Source organism: Genypterus blacodes, unplaced genomic scaffold (genome assembly GCF_046128005.1).
Source record: "Genypterus blacodes isolate CSIRO-AG114 ecotype Tasmania unplaced genomic scaffold, CSIRO-AGI_Gbla_v1 ptg000112l_1, whole genome shotgun sequence".
NCBI lineage: Eukaryota > Metazoa > Chordata > Actinopteri > Ophidiiformes > Ophidiidae > Genypterus > Genypterus blacodes.
The window spans coordinates 298,091-314,996 of NW_027466916.1; the positions used below are offsets into that span (position 1 = coordinate 298,091).

At 49.7% G+C, this 16,906-nt stretch overlaps 1 protein-coding gene across 4 annotated transcripts in view; it reads right to left on the reverse strand.

Annotated features, from left to right (window-relative positions):
* Positions 1-16,906, reverse strand: part of ralgapa2 (Ral GTPase activating protein catalytic subunit alpha 2) — a 75,820-nt gene that overhangs the window by 47,071 nt on the left and 11,843 nt on the right. For 3 of the 4 annotated variants that reach the window (XM_076161496.1, XM_076161497.1, XM_076161495.1), the window contains exons 3-21: positions 16,789-16,838; positions 10,610-10,667; positions 9,431-9,474; positions 9,106-9,286; positions 8,861-8,976; positions 8,521-8,659; positions 8,152-8,360; positions 7,490-7,735; positions 7,137-7,316; positions 6,894-7,028; positions 6,631-6,779; positions 5,293-5,404; positions 4,776-5,013; positions 3,937-4,116; positions 1,742-1,867; positions 1,377-1,462; positions 1,184-1,274; positions 909-1,082; positions 149-325 (exon numbers count right to left, since the gene is read on the reverse strand). In XM_076161496.1, the coding sequence (XP_076017611.1) occupies positions 149-325; positions 909-1,082; positions 1,184-1,274; positions 1,377-1,462; positions 1,742-1,867; positions 3,937-4,116; positions 4,776-5,013; positions 5,293-5,404; positions 6,631-6,779; positions 6,894-7,028; positions 7,137-7,316; positions 7,490-7,735; positions 8,152-8,360; positions 8,521-8,659; positions 8,861-8,976; positions 9,106-9,286; positions 9,431-9,474; positions 10,610-10,667; positions 16,789-16,838 (2,691 nt within the window). The remainder of the gene's footprint in view (positions 1-148; positions 326-908; positions 1,083-1,183; positions 1,275-1,376; positions 1,463-1,741; positions 1,868-3,936; positions 4,117-4,775; positions 5,014-5,292; positions 5,405-6,630; positions 6,780-6,893; positions 7,029-7,136; positions 7,317-7,489; positions 7,736-8,151; positions 8,361-8,520; positions 8,660-8,860; positions 8,977-9,105; positions 9,287-9,430; positions 9,475-10,609; positions 10,668-16,788; positions 16,839-16,906) is intronic. The other variant, XM_076161498.1, reaches the window with a different exon arrangement.

Here is a 16,906-nt window from a genome sequence, read left to right on the forward strand (position 1 = left end):
AGGAAGAAGAGGGTGGAAATGTGTGATGAAGAGGTAGTTGATTAGTACATGTAGTCAATGATAGGCCAGGACAATATGGCGTGTGTGTGTGTTTGTGAGGACACTATGGTGTGTGTGTGTGTGAGGAGTAGCAGCTTGGAAGCAGTACCCAAGTGGTGTGGCATATGTAAGACAGACTGATGCATGGTGTGCTCCAGGGGGCAGTCCCGGGGACACTCAGTGTGCACCAGCAGGGCGGGTGAGGCGGGGGGGTGCTGGGGGTAGTGGTAGTGGTTGTGGTGGAAGGACGGGGGTGCAGAGTGGGGAGGGAGGGCACACTCAGGACCTAGGGGGGGGAAGCACAGGCACAACGGAAGAGGGACACAATCACAATGACAACTATGTAGGACACAGACACAACAGACACAGTTCCATGTTTCAGGGTGGAGCAGGCAGAGAGACAGCTACCTATGATCAATACTGCTGAGGGCTTTAAATGAGAAGCTGACTGATGTTTACAAGCAGCCGGTCCAGGTTAGCTCTTCTCTAACAAACCAGCACAGGAGAGCTGAGTGGCACAAGTCACACTAAAGCATCTATACAGTTCTTCACTGTGCCACCAGGGGAAATCCATTATCATAGATTTTGCAATCAACATACCCCCCCTGAAGTTTACACCATCTGTAACAATCACAGTACAAATGAAAGCAGCTGTGCAGCCACACAGAGGCCATGTGGCTGTGGATGCACAGGCAGGAGCACAGGGATCCACAAGGAGCGCAACAAGAAGCAGCGGGAGGAAAGATCTCAGACTGACATGGTCTACAGAAACATTAATCTAAGTCATTTTACTGTGTCTGTTAACCTCAAACACGTTCTAGTCCGCAGATCTGCAGACCTCAGGGGCCGTTTCCTGTCTGGTTCTATACCTGCTAGCGCCTCGTTGTGGCTGAGCAGCAGACTTCCTTGGCTCTGGGGGTCCGTGGTCACGTCCATGTGGGCCGACTGGGTGGACTGGGTGTCGGCCTCCTCATCAAAGGCCGGCCAGACCACCTCCGCTTCGTTGAGGTAGCCGTTAGACGTCTCACTGCTGACGCTCTCGCCTATGGAGCAGGAAGAGACGGTGATCATGGGAAATACCAATTATGTTTGTGTATTCTTAATCTATGATCATTTAGATGAAGATATGCTTAAGTGAACCAACTTTTCTCTCTGAGTTTGGGTCTGGAGTAGCTGCTGTGTCCCTCAGAGTTACAGTCCAGCTCAACTGGACTGTTGCTCCTCTGGACGTAGATCTGGGAACAACAAAACATTTAAGAAAACAGAAATATTTAAAGGAACAAAATCAATTTCCCCGACTTCCACAGCACATCCTGGTGTTAGATTGTTTTACTCACCGCTGGAGGCTCGCCGCTCTCCTTTCTGCCCTCTGACGTCCGGCCATCGGAGCTGCAGGATGTGGGCGAGTACTCTCGTTTCTGGGCTGCATGACAACATGAAGGATGTTAGCCAAGTACAGGAAATAAAACAAAATAAAGCTTCTAAGAAAGTTATTATCACCTGTGTGGCTTTAATGTAACAGTCTCTTTTCAATACAAAGCATCTATCGTACACACATGACAACTACACATTCACTATACATGTGTAATGATCCTAATGAATATGATGAAATGATGTATGTGAGACATTCAGCAGCAGAGATGGTACGATCCAGCTTGAACACTTTTGCCCCAGTCTGGCTGTGTGTGTGTGTTGTGTTTACCTGGTAGAGCGTCAGACAGTTGCTGGGTGATGTCGGAGGTGCTGCTGCTACGTGGCAGAGGGCTTTCTCCTCCTCCTCCCAGCTCCTCCTCCCCTCCACATTCTGACAGCTGACACTCCTCCACATCTGAGAGAAGACATATAAGAGAGAGCGATGAGCAAACATGGACTGGGATGGATCAACCCTAAGACGGGGACAAACTGGGACGTGCAGACATGATGCAGATAAGGATGAAGATCTGACACACTGATGAGAGAGTCAGGGGGATATAAGAGCATGAACACACGTGGTGGGGATGCAAACACTTTGGTTAAAGACTGCATTCAACAAAGCACTTTAATCATTCTCAATCCACAAGACAAGTCTGAAATCAAAAACAGGAAGTCTCTATCTTCTCCTTATGGCAGTAAGTAACAGGAAGTAACAGATGGATGGGAGAGGCAGGCCGAGGTTCACAAACACACACAAACACACACATGCAGCTCTCAGAACACACTTTACCTGAGAGTCTGTGAGAGCAAGCAGAGTTACCAGAAGAGATACCAGGCAAGAAAGAGCTCACAGTGTGGAGCAGCATAGGAACACTTTTAGTAGTGGGCAAAGCCTCGCAAAGATGGACACAGTTGCTGATGGACTGGCTTCTCTTAGCTTCCATCAGGCAGAGGAGAGGAAGAAGAAGAAGAAGAAGGAGTGGAGGAGAGAGGGAGTGGAAACAGAAGGAAGAAGAAGACAGTATTCAATGACAGGAAGCTTCCATTCAAATAGACATTCTTGACTTTGACACTTGTTTGGATCCTGGATCGTTTAATGACGGCACTCATATTAATTTAACTCTTTAAGGGAACAATATTGCGACGCCAAATCTAACTCAAATCCCCAGTGTGCAGCCTCTAACTGGATTTCCTACAATATTCCAACGTTGGCCCACATTAGATGAGTTTGATCCCTTCCCTAGATAATTGGGACGATATCTCTTAGTTTGGATTTGCATGCGTGAGTGAGAAAAAGCAAGTTTGTGTAGTTGTGTAGTCCCTGCAGAGGCATCGGCTCTGTGGCTGAGCAGCACTTCAGGCTGAATCTCAAAGGAAGCAATGAAAGAGGACATTACTATTCTCTGCTTTCAGCACACTTCAATTAGGCCTTCCACCCAGAGAGATAACACCGTCTCTGCTGCCGCCGCCCCAGCCTGTTAGCCATTTATGCATATTAATGAGCATTAATTACACTCTTAATGAAACTATCAAAAACTGCCGTGCAATTGATGTGCGGAGCTTCTCTCGAGCAGCGCGGAGGAGGAGGAGGAGGAGGAGGGCTGCCGGAGCGTTTGAAGATCAATGTGGGAGAAATCCAATTAGGCTAAAGAAAGGAGAGGGAACCTGAAGCGGCCGGGTTTAATTTCCATTTCTGTTCCAACACAAACGCTAATAAACAGACAAAAAGAATAGGAGCATAAACATATACACAAGACACACGACAGATAGTGTCTCACACACACACACACACACGCGTGCATAAGCAGGTATGCACCCACACACACACACCTTGTAGGACTTCAGCCTGCGGGCTCAAATAAATCTGCTTGGAGCGCACAAGCTTGTCATTGTGAGGCTTTGGTAATTGGGCAGGCAGGAGGCCAGGAAATGAGCAGGGATCGTCTTTTACCCTCCGCATTAAGATTCTGTCGAGCCAAAGTTATGACAAACACGACAGGAAACTCTGCTACTTACAACTCCGCCGCCTCCCAGCTATAAACTTATAATGAGCCTGTCACATCGCCATCAGATAAGAGGCGTTTGCCGCGTCTGAATTGAGCCGACGACAATGAGTGTCCAAAGCCGGCCTTTGACATGCCGTCAGGGGAGTGCGCGAGTCTGTGTGCGCCTGCCATTGAGCTGACAGGGAAACATGTTGACATTGGCCAGTGACATGTGAGGGGGAACAATGGAGGCCATCTGCTGGCCTCTTTGTCTTGGGCGTTGGGCCTTTCAGCGGCACCTGCGTTAACGTACACATGGACCTGTCTGAAGGCTTTCACACACACACACACACACAGTCAATACGCCCGCTAAACCCTGGGCTCTAACAGGTCGGCTTATCTGTGCACTGACGGAGACAGGAGACAGGAGAACAAACTGTACGTGCGCAACATGTGACCCAGGCTGATCCTTCCTTCGGTCCAGATCCCTGACTCTCACCTGAGGCCTTCTGCCTGACGTTGTTCAGGGCCTTCTCCACACCAGGAGCTCCTGACGTGGTGGCCGAGCGAAACCTCATGGGCTCCTGAACCCCCGACGCACTCTGATCCCCGTGGTTCCTCCAGCTCAGCGAGAAGGAACGGGCCGCCGCCACCGACTTCTGGGAGTCCTGCATCGCTCCTGACAGGCAGAGGAGAAGGAGAACCTATGAGCACTGGGGTGGGATTTGAACCTGTGGGGCCTAACTTGACTACTTCTAGCCTATATGATCATTGCGTCGTCAGTGTAGAGCTTTAACACCCAACTCTGAAACCAAGCCAACACAATAACATCCTCTAACCAACAGACATGACAGTTCACCACAATACCAAGTTAGAACAAGATCTTTGGCAAGTTGTGTGAAGCAGAAGGTTTGGTTGGATGAACTGGTGTGTTGCAACAGCGACCCCTACTGGTTAGCTGCAGTGCCTGATTGAACCTTGGCTCTCCCACTGTCTCAGCCCTTTGACCACGAGGCTGTGATCTATGATGCCAGATCTTAACTAACACCAAGGATAACATTCAGCAGTAACAAGCTTTACCAGTCTTATAGTTATGAAGTTCTACAGGTAAGAGCCTCAAATACTTAAAAGAGGAAAGAACTGGTCCAAACTGGAATAAGACTGACAGCAAAACACAGAACTAAGTGAGGCTGTGTGTGTTTAGAGTGGAAATCAGCACAAAAATGGCAAAAACAGGAGAACCCAGATCCTGCTGGCATGTCACCAGTTCCAAACCTATTTTTTTTTCTCCAGCCAAACATTGGGGCCAATCCCTCATCTATCTCCCTGTCATCTCACCTCGTCCTCTCTGCTTCTTCTCCTTCTGTTCGCTCAGCTTGTCCAGCGGCAGGTTGGCCATGTCCAGGCCGTAGACGGAGCGCGCCAGCACCGCCGTCAGCGAGTCCATGATGCTGGCCCACTCTGTCACCAGCTCCTCCCAGCAGGTGAGAGACGACAGCACTGCCAGCAGCTCGTCCCACAGCTCCCGGGAGATAAATACGCACAGGTTGGCTCGCACCCACGCCACAATGATGGTCTGGATGCAGAAGGAGACAGCCAGAGATGAATCGCTTCTGGCAGACGGCCGTGCTGCTAGAAATGCTACAACTCCAAATGCTTGATATGATGCGACAGCTGGAATGTCATCCTCATTTATCAAATTTGGTGTAGTGTCACCTTGACTTTGTGTCACACACACACACACACACACACACACACACACACACACACACACACACACACACACACACACACACACACACACACACACACACACACACACACACACACACACACACACACAAAGCATTCTTACCCTAAAGAGTATCGCTGCTAAACTTTCAGCAAAAGTGTCTTTTCTTTGGTTTTCCTGCGGCCTCTTCATCACTGCCTCTGTGATCCTCAGCAGCACCTGCAGCATCTGCTCCCTGTAAGAGGCCACAGTCAGTATACACACTGATAACTTCTCCTACCACTGCTATGCTGATGACACCCAGCTGATTCTGTCGTTTCCTCCTTCTGACGCCCAAGTGGAGACGCGCATCGCTGCTTGCCTGGCAGACATCTCGGGGTGGATGTCGAAGCACCACCTGAAGCTCAACCTGGACAAGACTGAGATGGTGTTTCTCCCAGGGAAGGGCTGCCCGCACCGAGACCTGGCCATCACCATAGATGACTCCGTGGTGACGTCTACTCGGACCGCGAGGAATCTGGGTGTGACCCTGGACGACCAACTGTCGTTCGCGGCAAACATCGCTTCGGTGACGCGTTCCTGCAGATTCCTCCTCTACAACATCCGGAGGATCCGTCCCTTCCTCACCGACAAGGCAGCGCAGGTGCTGATCCAGGCTCTTGTCATCTCCCGCCTGGACTACTGCAACTCCCTCCTTGCTGGCTAGCTCGTCCAGAAAGCTGCTGCTCGTCTGGTGTTCAACCTTCCCAAGTTCTCCCACACAACTTGCCTTCTCCGTTCTCTACACTGGCTCCCCGTAGCTGCTCGCATCCAGTTTAAAACTCTGGTGCTAGCCTACAGGGCAGTGAAAGGAACAGCTCCTTCATACCTCCAGGCTATGGTCAAGCCCTACACCCCCGGCCGACCACTTCGCTCTGCTGCCTCCAGGCGACTGGCTGCCCCGGCGCTCAGCGGCCCCTGCTTGCGATCGATGCGGTCACGGCTTTTCTCTGTTCTGGCACCTCAGTGGTGGAATGCTCTCCCGACTGATGTCAGGACAGCGGAGTCGCTACCCATCTTTCGCCGCAGGCTGAAGACCCATCTCTTCAAGAAACACTACCCGGATCCTCCCTCTTAGGACATCACCTACTCTGTCCTAGCTCTTCTGATGCTCTTGTTTTCTAATCTTTCACTTCTAATCTGTCCTTTTGTTTTTTGTTTTTTCTCATTCATCATAGTACCTAACTTATTGCACTTCTACTCTAGCTCTAGTTATGCTCTAGTTAAGCTGTTGGTTTAGGAAGGAAATGCGCTTACGATTTCTTGTGACCTGAAGTTCTTTTATCTACCTTTGTTGAACACACTTATTGTAAGTCGCTTTGGATAAAAGCGTCTGCTAAATGACCGTAATGTAATGTAATGTAATGATTCAACCTGCGGGGCACAGAAAGGTGCTGGGCTGTGTGTGTGAGTGTGACTGACCACGTCTGCGTGTTCATGCTGTGCTCCATGATCATGTGTCGGTAGATGCTGAGCACACCCTTGCAAACCTCCACCTGGTTATCCAAGAGTTTAGGCACATCCTGGCACGGCTCCAACAGGAACACGTTGGACGAGTTGGTCAGGAACACCTGCGAGGTTCAGGCGGTGTCATGTCATGTTATTTCATTTGTGTCACATTCCACATACCTACAAGCTTGTGATGTGCAAAGGGCACAGGTATAAGTGATTCCTCTCTGACAGACCTGTAGTGTGGGCTGGATGCCAGCCTTAATGTCCCTGTTCTGCTCCTCGGTGAGGAAGCCCCGACTGATGGCGCTGCTGAATGAGTAGGTCCTCCCCCAACTGGAGGTCCGTCGGTGGCCGTGACTCTCCAAAGGCTGGCAGAACACAACACAACACACACGGGTCAGTGAGTCTGTGAGCTGACACTACACACAGCTTCATGTTATTGTTGACCTTCAGGCAGCAGGAAGTGTAGTGAGCACCTGTGCATGGATGCTGTTAGCTTCTGTGCTGAGGATCTGCTCAGAGGTGTCGTCCACTTCGTCCTGATGCTTGGTGTCGGGCTCCGTCATGAAGGTGGGCTTCTCCTGCAGGATCCACTTCCGGTACACTTTGATGACCTTCCGGGTTGCCGATGCCTCACAGGACGGCAGCAGGAAGGCCTAAAGAGAGAGAACATGTCTTTAAGTAATGTCTGCACATGGCCACTAGAGGGCAACATAACACATCTAATAGCAGAGCAGTCATCCAGGCTGTAGTGCAATATGATCCATGAGGAAATCTGTGGTACAGCTGCGGTCTAAAGGATGTGAAATCATCCCTTTGTCCTCTGTACCTGGTGGAAGACCTCGTTGACAAAGTTGACATTGTCCCTGGTGGAGAGCAGGATGGCATGCACCATGTCGTAAACATGGCGGTGCTCCTCCTCGATGCTACACAGACTGGAATCACTGGGTCGTCGGTCTGACAGTGTGCTACTGTTGGAGTGGTTCTTCTCTGGCTCCCCCGCCGGCCCGTTGGCGTCGCCCTCTGATGTCTTCTCCCGCTCCTTCTCCTGGCTGCTACTGCCTGCAGTGACAGTCTGGGTGCCACACACACACACACACACACACACACGAGAAGACGTTAGACCTGTGATTAACAATTTAATAACACGTGTCTTCTTTTTAAAGGATGTTGTGTGAATGAGGAATGAGCCATTGTAGTAGGAAATGAGGGCAGGAGAGAGGAGAGGAACAAAGGAGCTGCTGTGATTGGCCTAATTATCAGAGGGTTCACATTCCTTCCCCATGGGCTTGTTCCTGTTATATGGGCGATCAAATCTCTCTTACTATTCATTCACTGGAGGTGGGAACGTTTAGACTAAATGAATATGGTATAGTGTTACAATACTGATATCAAAATAAAGCTATTAGAATATTAACTCATATAAATCCCAGTCAATCAGATTATAGGAGGAGGTGATGGAGGAGTGAGTGGCCCCTCCCTCCCTCTCACCTGGATGAGTTTGGGAATGACTTCGGTGCCATTCTTGGCGCTCTGCGCTGCAGCAGCACTACTGATGTACTTCTTCTCCAGGAAGAAGGTGACCAGCCACGTGATGAAGGCCACACGGGGTGCCAGGTAGTGGTCCCTGGTGCAGAAGGTGCTCTCGTTGTTCCTCGTCACTGGCACATATAAGGGTTTTGGTCTGTGGTGGGGGAGGTCTGATAAAGAGGAGAAGGAGAGAAGAGACACACAAAGAGAGAGAGATGAAAAATCAACTCTGAGACGCATTGCTTACAACTCTGTTTCCTCACAGTGAAAAGGCCCGTAAGCATCCATACACACGTGTGTGAGCATCCATACATACGTGTGTAAGCTTACCTAATAAAGGCTTGTAGAGGTTTGTGAACTTGGTGAAGGAAGGGAACAGGTGTGGAAGGTAGTACTTTTTGAAGAGACTGAAGAGAAACCTGAAGCCTGTGTCCCGGTTCTCTTTATTCTTCCATTCCAGACTGGATGCCTGGCAGACAGATAATAGGAAGGCAGACAAGGTCAGAGCACAGGGGGGAGGGGGGGGGGCTCCAGAACCTCCCAGCTAGTGACAATATATTGTTTGCAACACATGAGAGTTTTGGAAAGCATGCAGAGGGAAAAGCTCCGGGCTACGCTACACAACAGAGGTCTCAAAGGAACAACAGAACCAGGATCCACACAGACTCACCTGAGTGACCATGAACTTGAGCAGGGTCTGAAGGATGTAACACGTCTGGTCATCTGCCACCTTCTCTCCTGCCACAGCCGGAACCAGCGGGGTGATCTCCTCCGGCACCACCTTAGCTGCTCGCATTGGCAGATACAAAGACCCCGGGTTAGTGTGTGACAAATGAAAAGGCACAACTTGGGGGCAAACTGGTGACTTCAGTAATGTGCAGAAGAACTAAAACCATTCATGTTACTCTGTCCTACCGTCAGGGGGGTTGGAGAATGGGTTGTAGATGATGGTGTCGAGGGTGCAGGGCCCTCTGGTGGAGGGCACAGCGGGGAATCCCGGCACCAGACAGGCAAAGATGAGGAACTGCTCTTCAGCACAGTTGTCCCTCAGCGCCTGCAGCCACAGCAGGAAGAGACGGATCCCCTCACAGCGGATCTGAGCAAGAGGACACAGGGGGAGACGCTCACTTCTCATAAATTCACTGACACGGACATACATGCGTGTGTGTGTGTGTGTGTGTGTGTGTGTCCATATAGATGTGACAGGAAGTAGTGTGTGAGTGGAGATTTCCTTAATTACCTTGAAGGAATTTCCAGTGTGTAGAAGCTTTTTCAGAATAGAACCTGGAGAAGAAGGAAAGAAGTCAGAAACGCACAGGAGAGGCGGGGACGGCGTGACAGGAAGCTGACAGGGAGGGGATCTGTTTATCATCTCGGCTCAGGCAGAGTGACTTTGATGGGCGGTGGTTCTGACAGAAGCAGTCAGGAGAGCAGCGGCGGCGCTGCTCACGATCCTCCACGGGAAAATGAAAGTGACACGCATTCAGCAAGGCAATCTGGCTCTGCTGTAATTAAATGAGACACCACTCCTGATTGCTACAGTAATAATATCTTGCGTGGAAGAGGTGTGTGTGTGTGTGTGTGTGTGTGTGTGTGTGTGTGTGTGTGTGTGTGTGTGTGTGTGACCCAGCCTTTACAACCAAGCAGCACAGCAGAGTGTTCATTTGTCCAGCACAAACATATTTAAAAAAAAAAAAAAAAAGGATTCAAAACAAGTCAGTGGTTGATGTCTTTAGCTGGATTTCTCTGCGTTGTTGATGGAACTAAGCTCTGTGCTGCAGTACACACAAGACAGATGTGTAAAGGTTCAAGCCTCAGTGTAGAAATGAGTGTAAGGTGTCTGTGTGTGTGTGTGTGTATGTTTGTGTGTATGTCTGTGCCATTTTTTGTCCTTAAACTTCTCAGCCATTCATTTGTCTCTGAAACAAAAACCTGATCAGGATTCAATCAATACCCAGGTATGAGACAGAAGTATCGTCTGATCGATGATTGATTGCTACTAAATACATTTGCTGAGAGTTCAGGGTTAAGCCGAGTGGCACAAATGGACAAAATGGCGCCCGTGCTTGGGGAGCAGCAGCAGATGAGTCTTGATATTTGGACTGACACGTCGGAGAGGAGGGCCCATCTGCATCAGCCATCTAATCCTTGACCGTTTAGCTGCCAGCGGCTGACAAACAACAGTTCTAATTGGGGTTATCGCTCCTCGCAAGGGTCTGCCTGGGTGTGTGTGTGGCTGAAACCACGCCAGCATAATTCAATTACTTATTTGCATTTCAAATGAGGAGCTCATTTGCATGTTCCACTGCCCTTCCAAGACTTATTATGATATTGTCTGTGCTGTGGCAGCCCTAAACCCAGCAGTGTGTGTGTGTGTGGACAGATACATTGCGGGTCATGGAGTGTGACTGATACATACCTATACTGTGGAACTGCCAGCGACTGTAGATCTTCTCAGGCAGATGTTGTAGAATTTTCTGATGAGAAACAAGAAAAGGGTAGAAGTATAAGAACATATGAACATCTAAACAGGAAAACCTCCCCTCTTCATGTCTTTAGAGCTCAATCAACACAATCAGTTGTAAATGACAATCGATGCTATTTTTGCAAATGGACGCCTCCTGAACAAAGCAGGGCCTGAACCCAGACAGAACACTTTAGGAATGCAGCCGTGTGGCCGTCTCCCTCCACTTGGCCTTGGATGTGAGCGCAGCCCTGCGACACAGGACAGCACAGACAAATGTCATCACCTCCCCAACAACCGCTTACAACTCAATTAGAGCCCCCTAACCTTTCAGCAGCCTATCATTATTCCTGAATGGAGCGACAGGTTAACTGGGTCCCTCTAGAGAGATGACAAAAGGGGGGGTGGCAGATATGTGTGTGTGTGTGTGTGTGCGGTTAGCTAATAGATGGTGTGTGAGCAACTGATGATGACTGAAAACCTAATCACCGACCCAATAAGACTTCATGATTGCAATTTAGGGGTCAAGTCTGTGCTATAATGATTTTATGTATGCAGCTCTGACCCTCTCAACCAAACAAGCAACTGTGGGCCAGCATGATAAAAAGCTCATCAGAGAGAGAGAGAGAGAATGAGAGAGAGAGAGAATGAGAGAGAGAGAGAGAGAGAGAGAGAGAGAGAGAGACCAAAAGTGAGAGAGAAATACAGAGTGAGAGTGAGAGAGAGAGAATGAGAGAGAGAGAGAGAGAGAGAGAGAGAGAGAGAGAGAGAGAGAGAGAGAGACCAAAAGTGAGAGAGAAATACAGAGTGAGAGTGAGACAGAGAGAAGACAGAGAGTGAGAGACAGAGCGAGAGAGACAGAGACAGAGAGAGAAAGACAGAGAGTGAGAGAGAGTGACAAAGAGAAGGACAGAGAGTGAGAGTGCGAGACCAAGAGTGAGAGAAAGAGAGACAGAGAGAGAAATACAGAGAGTGAGAGTGAGAGTGAGAGAGAGAGACAGAGACAGAGACAGAGACAGAGAGATCACTCCTAATGCTGCAGTCCTCAGTGTTACGACACGTTGAGCTGAGAGCTGATGTAATCTGGAATTCATCTCTTGTTTGGAGTGTGTGAAGTTGTCAACAACTTCCTCTCCCCTCGTCACCCTGCGCCGTTACCTTTTCCTCCCCGTCCTCCCGACACCAAATCCCCATCATTACGGTGAATGTGGACAGACATACATCACTCTAAAGGGACGCTGGACGACCGTAGGTGCTGCTGGACTCGCCTGTGATCCGCAGACGTGATGATGAGCGTGTGCCTGCACCTTGTTATTGATCCTGCGCCGGATTAGCACACCTCCCCTGCAGGCTCTGTGTCGGCCTCCTTCACTCCGTCTCCTTGGAGCGGCAGACGCATTATGCTGGGACGCAGCACAGCAGGGGGCCTACCTAAGCCTTTCCATGAGCGAGTGTGTGATTTGTGCGCAGGGACACAAAAGCACCTTCTCCCCCCCCCCCCCACCACCCGCTTCTCTTCCTCGCACGGCACCAGGAAGGGACACGGGAGAACGGGACGGATGGCGGCTCAGAGAGACTCCCCGCCGAGCTGGAAAGGCTTCTGCAACAATGAGGACTTTACAGGCTGATACCAGGCACATGCCGAGTCTGCCGGACTGAAGGTTGGTGGAGTTACTATAAGCTGCAGCCGTACTCTAGCATAAAGATGGGGGCATTACTGCGGGACAACTTGAGCCTCGCTGCATTTACATGATCCGCACTTAGGTTTCAGGCTGCAGGGCCCGAACATGACACAGAATACACTTCTCCCAGAGGTGGACCACAAGGGCTTTTCAACAACACTACCAGACGGAAGGCAAGCTCAGGGGAAAGGCATGTAATTATGGAGAAGTTTAGGTTTTCAATCCATTCAATCCTCTGAATTTGGGGGTTAGTAACATGGCAGGATCGCCATAGTTACAGGCACATGTTACAAAGTCAAAAACACTTAACAGTTTAGTGAAGCAAATGACAAAGATAAAAGTTTCCTTTACCTTTGACCTACAAACACAAAGGACACACTGAAGTGAGGCTGAGGCCTGAAAGAAGAGGAAAACACTAACACAGCTTCTTTGTTTGCACTGAATCATGAAGCCACTCCAGCAGATTTACATGTGTAAGCAAATTACAAAGGCTGCTGGCATTATGGGATGGAAAAGATCTTTGTCAATAAACAAACCTGCCTGTATATTTTATCTAACTAACCTCAAACATAAATTGTTGACCTGTCAAAACATGAAGCTTTATTTTAAGAACTAATATTCTACAGAAGGGAGGAAACGGATAAATATTGTCATTTCCACATGTAACCAGTAGGTGGCAGCAGTAGTCTGTAAGAAAACTCCTCCCTGAGCTTCTCAGCAGCCATCAGGGTCTGAGCCAAGCTGAAACTATGACAACATTACATTCAGAATCAGGCATCAGAGGAGACGGAGAGGGAATCAAAGTAAGTATGAACAAAGCTAAATGTGCAAAATGTCAAAACATAAACTGTGATAAACAAAAAGATGATTTGGACAAGAAAGAACTGCTCCATGTGATGAATAATAATAATAATAATTAAAATAATAATAAACAATAATTATGTATAGCTATATAATAAGCTTGTTATTTACCAATGTCACTGGTAACCACGGCTACCATAAGACAGAAAGACTGAGTTAGGGAAAGACCGAGTTAGGGAAAGGTTTGACCTCCTCTGCCCTTGGTAGTGTGTGGAGTGTGTGTTTTGAAGGAACTGATCTGTTGTTTTTCACAGTGATGTTGGTCTGGCATTCAGAGTGCTGAGTCAGGTCCGGGTGACGAATGACAGGTCAGGGTCGGGTCACATCCTGGAGAGGAACGGTCTCGGGAAGCGGACACACAGATCTCCTTCTGGAGGCCTGTTTGGTCAGAGAGACGCGGGTCTCGTCCCTTAACCTGTCCCACAACCTCATGGTTTACCGCCCACACAGCACCGGGGTCAGAACAGTCAGAGGAGACCATAAACACACTGGAGGCCCCGCCCCCACCCGGCTGAGAGGCTCCCTCAGGTCTTGTGACCGTAACCACAGCAGTCTAGACACAACGAGGTCGAACATCTCCAACATCTACCTTCACACACACACACACACACACACACTGTCTGAAGCTGCATACCTCCTCCACCTCCTCACACAGTCTGAACATTCCGCTGTACAGCAGTGAACCCTGCCTGGCAGTTACAGGCTGATTAAAGAGGAAGTTCAGCTCGGGAAATGGTGGCCTAACGTTTGTGCAACATTCACACGACCAGCCTCCGTGCCAATTCAGCTCGTTTGCCTGCCTCGTCTCTGATTGGCTCCTTACAGCAACGGTTTAGTTTCTGAGTCAGAGGTCAGCAGAACCCTGGGACACACACATGATACAGTAGTTGTGTAGCGAGAGGCGAGCCGGCTGACGCAGCGCTGGGACTGAACTTTACACCGTTTCAGATGAGCGTGCAGATTTCCCTGTTTGCAGCATATTTACCTACTAAATGAGGAGCCGCCAACACACACAGCGTCAGACACGCCGCCAATGGCAAGACGTTCAAACTCAACTAATGAATTAAGAATCATTGATTAGAGTTGGTGCTGCGTCAGTTTGGATTTGGATGACATCATCTCACTGAGTTGTTTTCATGATGCAGCCAACGTTTTCAACCAGGAAAAAAAAGGTTCGGAATGTGATTCACAAGATAACAAAGCAACGGCCTGGCGATGTGGAGGGACGCGAAGGATGAGGAAGGAAACAGATTCTCTACTCTTCATCTCCAACCACGGCTATGGTGGAGCATCAGGAGCCATTGTGGACGCCTCGGTGGCACCAGACACAAAGAAATCTCAGAGAGGAACGGGGCTGGCTGCTGCTGCTGCTGCTGCTAGTGGGGGTGACGGTGATGGGGGTGGGGTTTGATAACCATTACTCACACACACGGGCTCAGAGTGGGGGATTGTTCTCCCCCCACAGCAACCCACAGAAAAAAAGGGGGTCACATACCTCATCAGGGTGGCAGCAAGTAATCCTCGCATCCCATCTACACACACACACACACACACACACACACACACACACACACACACACACACACACACACACACACACACACACACACACACACACACACACACACACACACACACACACACACACACACACACACACACACACACACACACACACACACACACACACACACACACACACACACCAGGTTCTCAGTGTAATCCTTATAGAACAGGACGGGCAGCCGGTCTCCTCTGAACTGAACCTGTCACACTGAGTCTGAGTCTCATCTACATGTTTTACTTCTGTGGTTCTGTGGGAATGAATTTGTTGTTTTGGTTTGGTTGACAGGTGCGACGAAGATCTACGAGACAAATTTTCTGCTAATAAAAGCCACAAATACAAATCAAACATGAACACAGACCCAGACTGAACAAACAGTTTGACAGATATTCAGCAGGATTGTGTCTTTTACAGCATTTCTCCCTGTGTTATGTAATGTAGCCTCTGCAGCCCAGGTGACTCATGCAGATGCATTGCGGTGGCTGTTTTGCGAGCGTAGATGTATCTTGGAATCGCACTCGCAGCCACATACAGTACGACCTGACACGCTCCGGGTCCACATGGTTTACTGCAGCCGGGGATCACAGCGGCCCTGTATCTGTGCTCCTGTATCTGTGCTGTACACGGCACTCAGAGACAGCTTATCTTTCAGCGCAGGGTAAACGCACACGCCGTCACAGGCTGCAGCTGAAAGGACGCACTGGGGTTAAGCTGCTTTCAATATTAGTTCCTTTTCAAAGGATAACTCTATAAATATGTAGGAGGCGAGTGAATCCCGGGCTTTATTCACAGGTCAGATGACTGTCTGAGCACGCAGGCACAGAGAGTTCTGATTTAGCTGCAGGACAGAGGAAGCTCAAGGGAAACCAAGCGAGATAGTTTCCCTTTTCTTCTAAAAACAAGCCGATCGGAAATATGTATGAAAGAGACCGAGGCCGAGCAGCAGACCAGCAGCTCTGCGTCACAGGCACGAGCAGGTGGGCGACGCAGCGAAGCGGGAGTCAGGATCCTCTGAGCCGCCTCGGCTGAATGAGCCGTGTTGACATCATGTGTTGACATCATGTGAGGACGCACGGACACGCCGCTCTGAGGTGAGCGACAAAACAAGACAGGAAGGAGGGACGACAAACACGCTAACCTCCCCCGCCTTTACTGTTTTTAATCTCCTGCCATCCTTCCAGCCTTGCCCTGAGCAAATGTAACTGGAGAGCAGACTATTTGTATTGGAAACTGGAGCTGCCTTTGCTGTCAGGTGGGAAAACAAGGTAGGGGACTTTAACCTGCATGAGTAACATAAGAGCGCTCAGCGAGACAGAGGGAGGCCGGCCCGCCAAGGCCAACAATGCAGCCACACAAAACATGGCACGGCATACCTATGCTGGTTTGCATACACGCCCGGGATTCAAAAGAGACAAACAAGCGGCGACCTCTCCCACAGGAGGCGAGCACCAGGGAGGGAACAACAAGCCGGCGCAGAGCGTTCTCTCCCTCGCACCAGACGCCAACTGCTTTCTAGGCTATTTGAGGCAAATTCAGGAAGCGGCCAGGTTGCAGCGCAGCACAGCGCCATGGAAACTGAGGTCCCACCCCACAAATGTTCAGCTGAGTTCAGTAAACAGGTTGAGGCTGCGGCAGCTATCAGCAGAAATCAAGGAGAGGGAGAGGGAGAGGGAGGGGGAGAGTGTAGAGAGAGGGAGACGGAGAGGGAGAATGGGAGAGTAAGGGAGGGAGAGGAGAGAGGGAAAGAGAGAGAGAAGAGAGAAGGAGAGAGAGGGAGAGAGAATGGGAGAGTAAGGGAGGGAGAGGAGAGAGAAAGAGAGAGGGAAAGAGAGAGAGAGAGAAGAGAGAGAGAGAGAAGGAGGAAGGGGGGAGAGAGAAAGACAGAGAGGAGAGATAGAGAGAGAGAAGGGGGGAGAGAGAGAGAGAGAGAGAGAGAGAGAGAGAGAGAGAGGGGGGGGGGGGGGAGAGAGAGAGAGAGGAGAGAGAGTGAGAGAGGAGAGGGAGAGAGAGAGAGCAGGGTGACTTACTTCAAAAATAAAGAGGATAGAGTCCAGCTCCTCCCTTTGAGATTTGTTCCCTGCAAAGAGACAGAAGGTAGTTTGGTTTTCAGACACATAACCAGGAGCTCTGATGCATCAGCCTCAT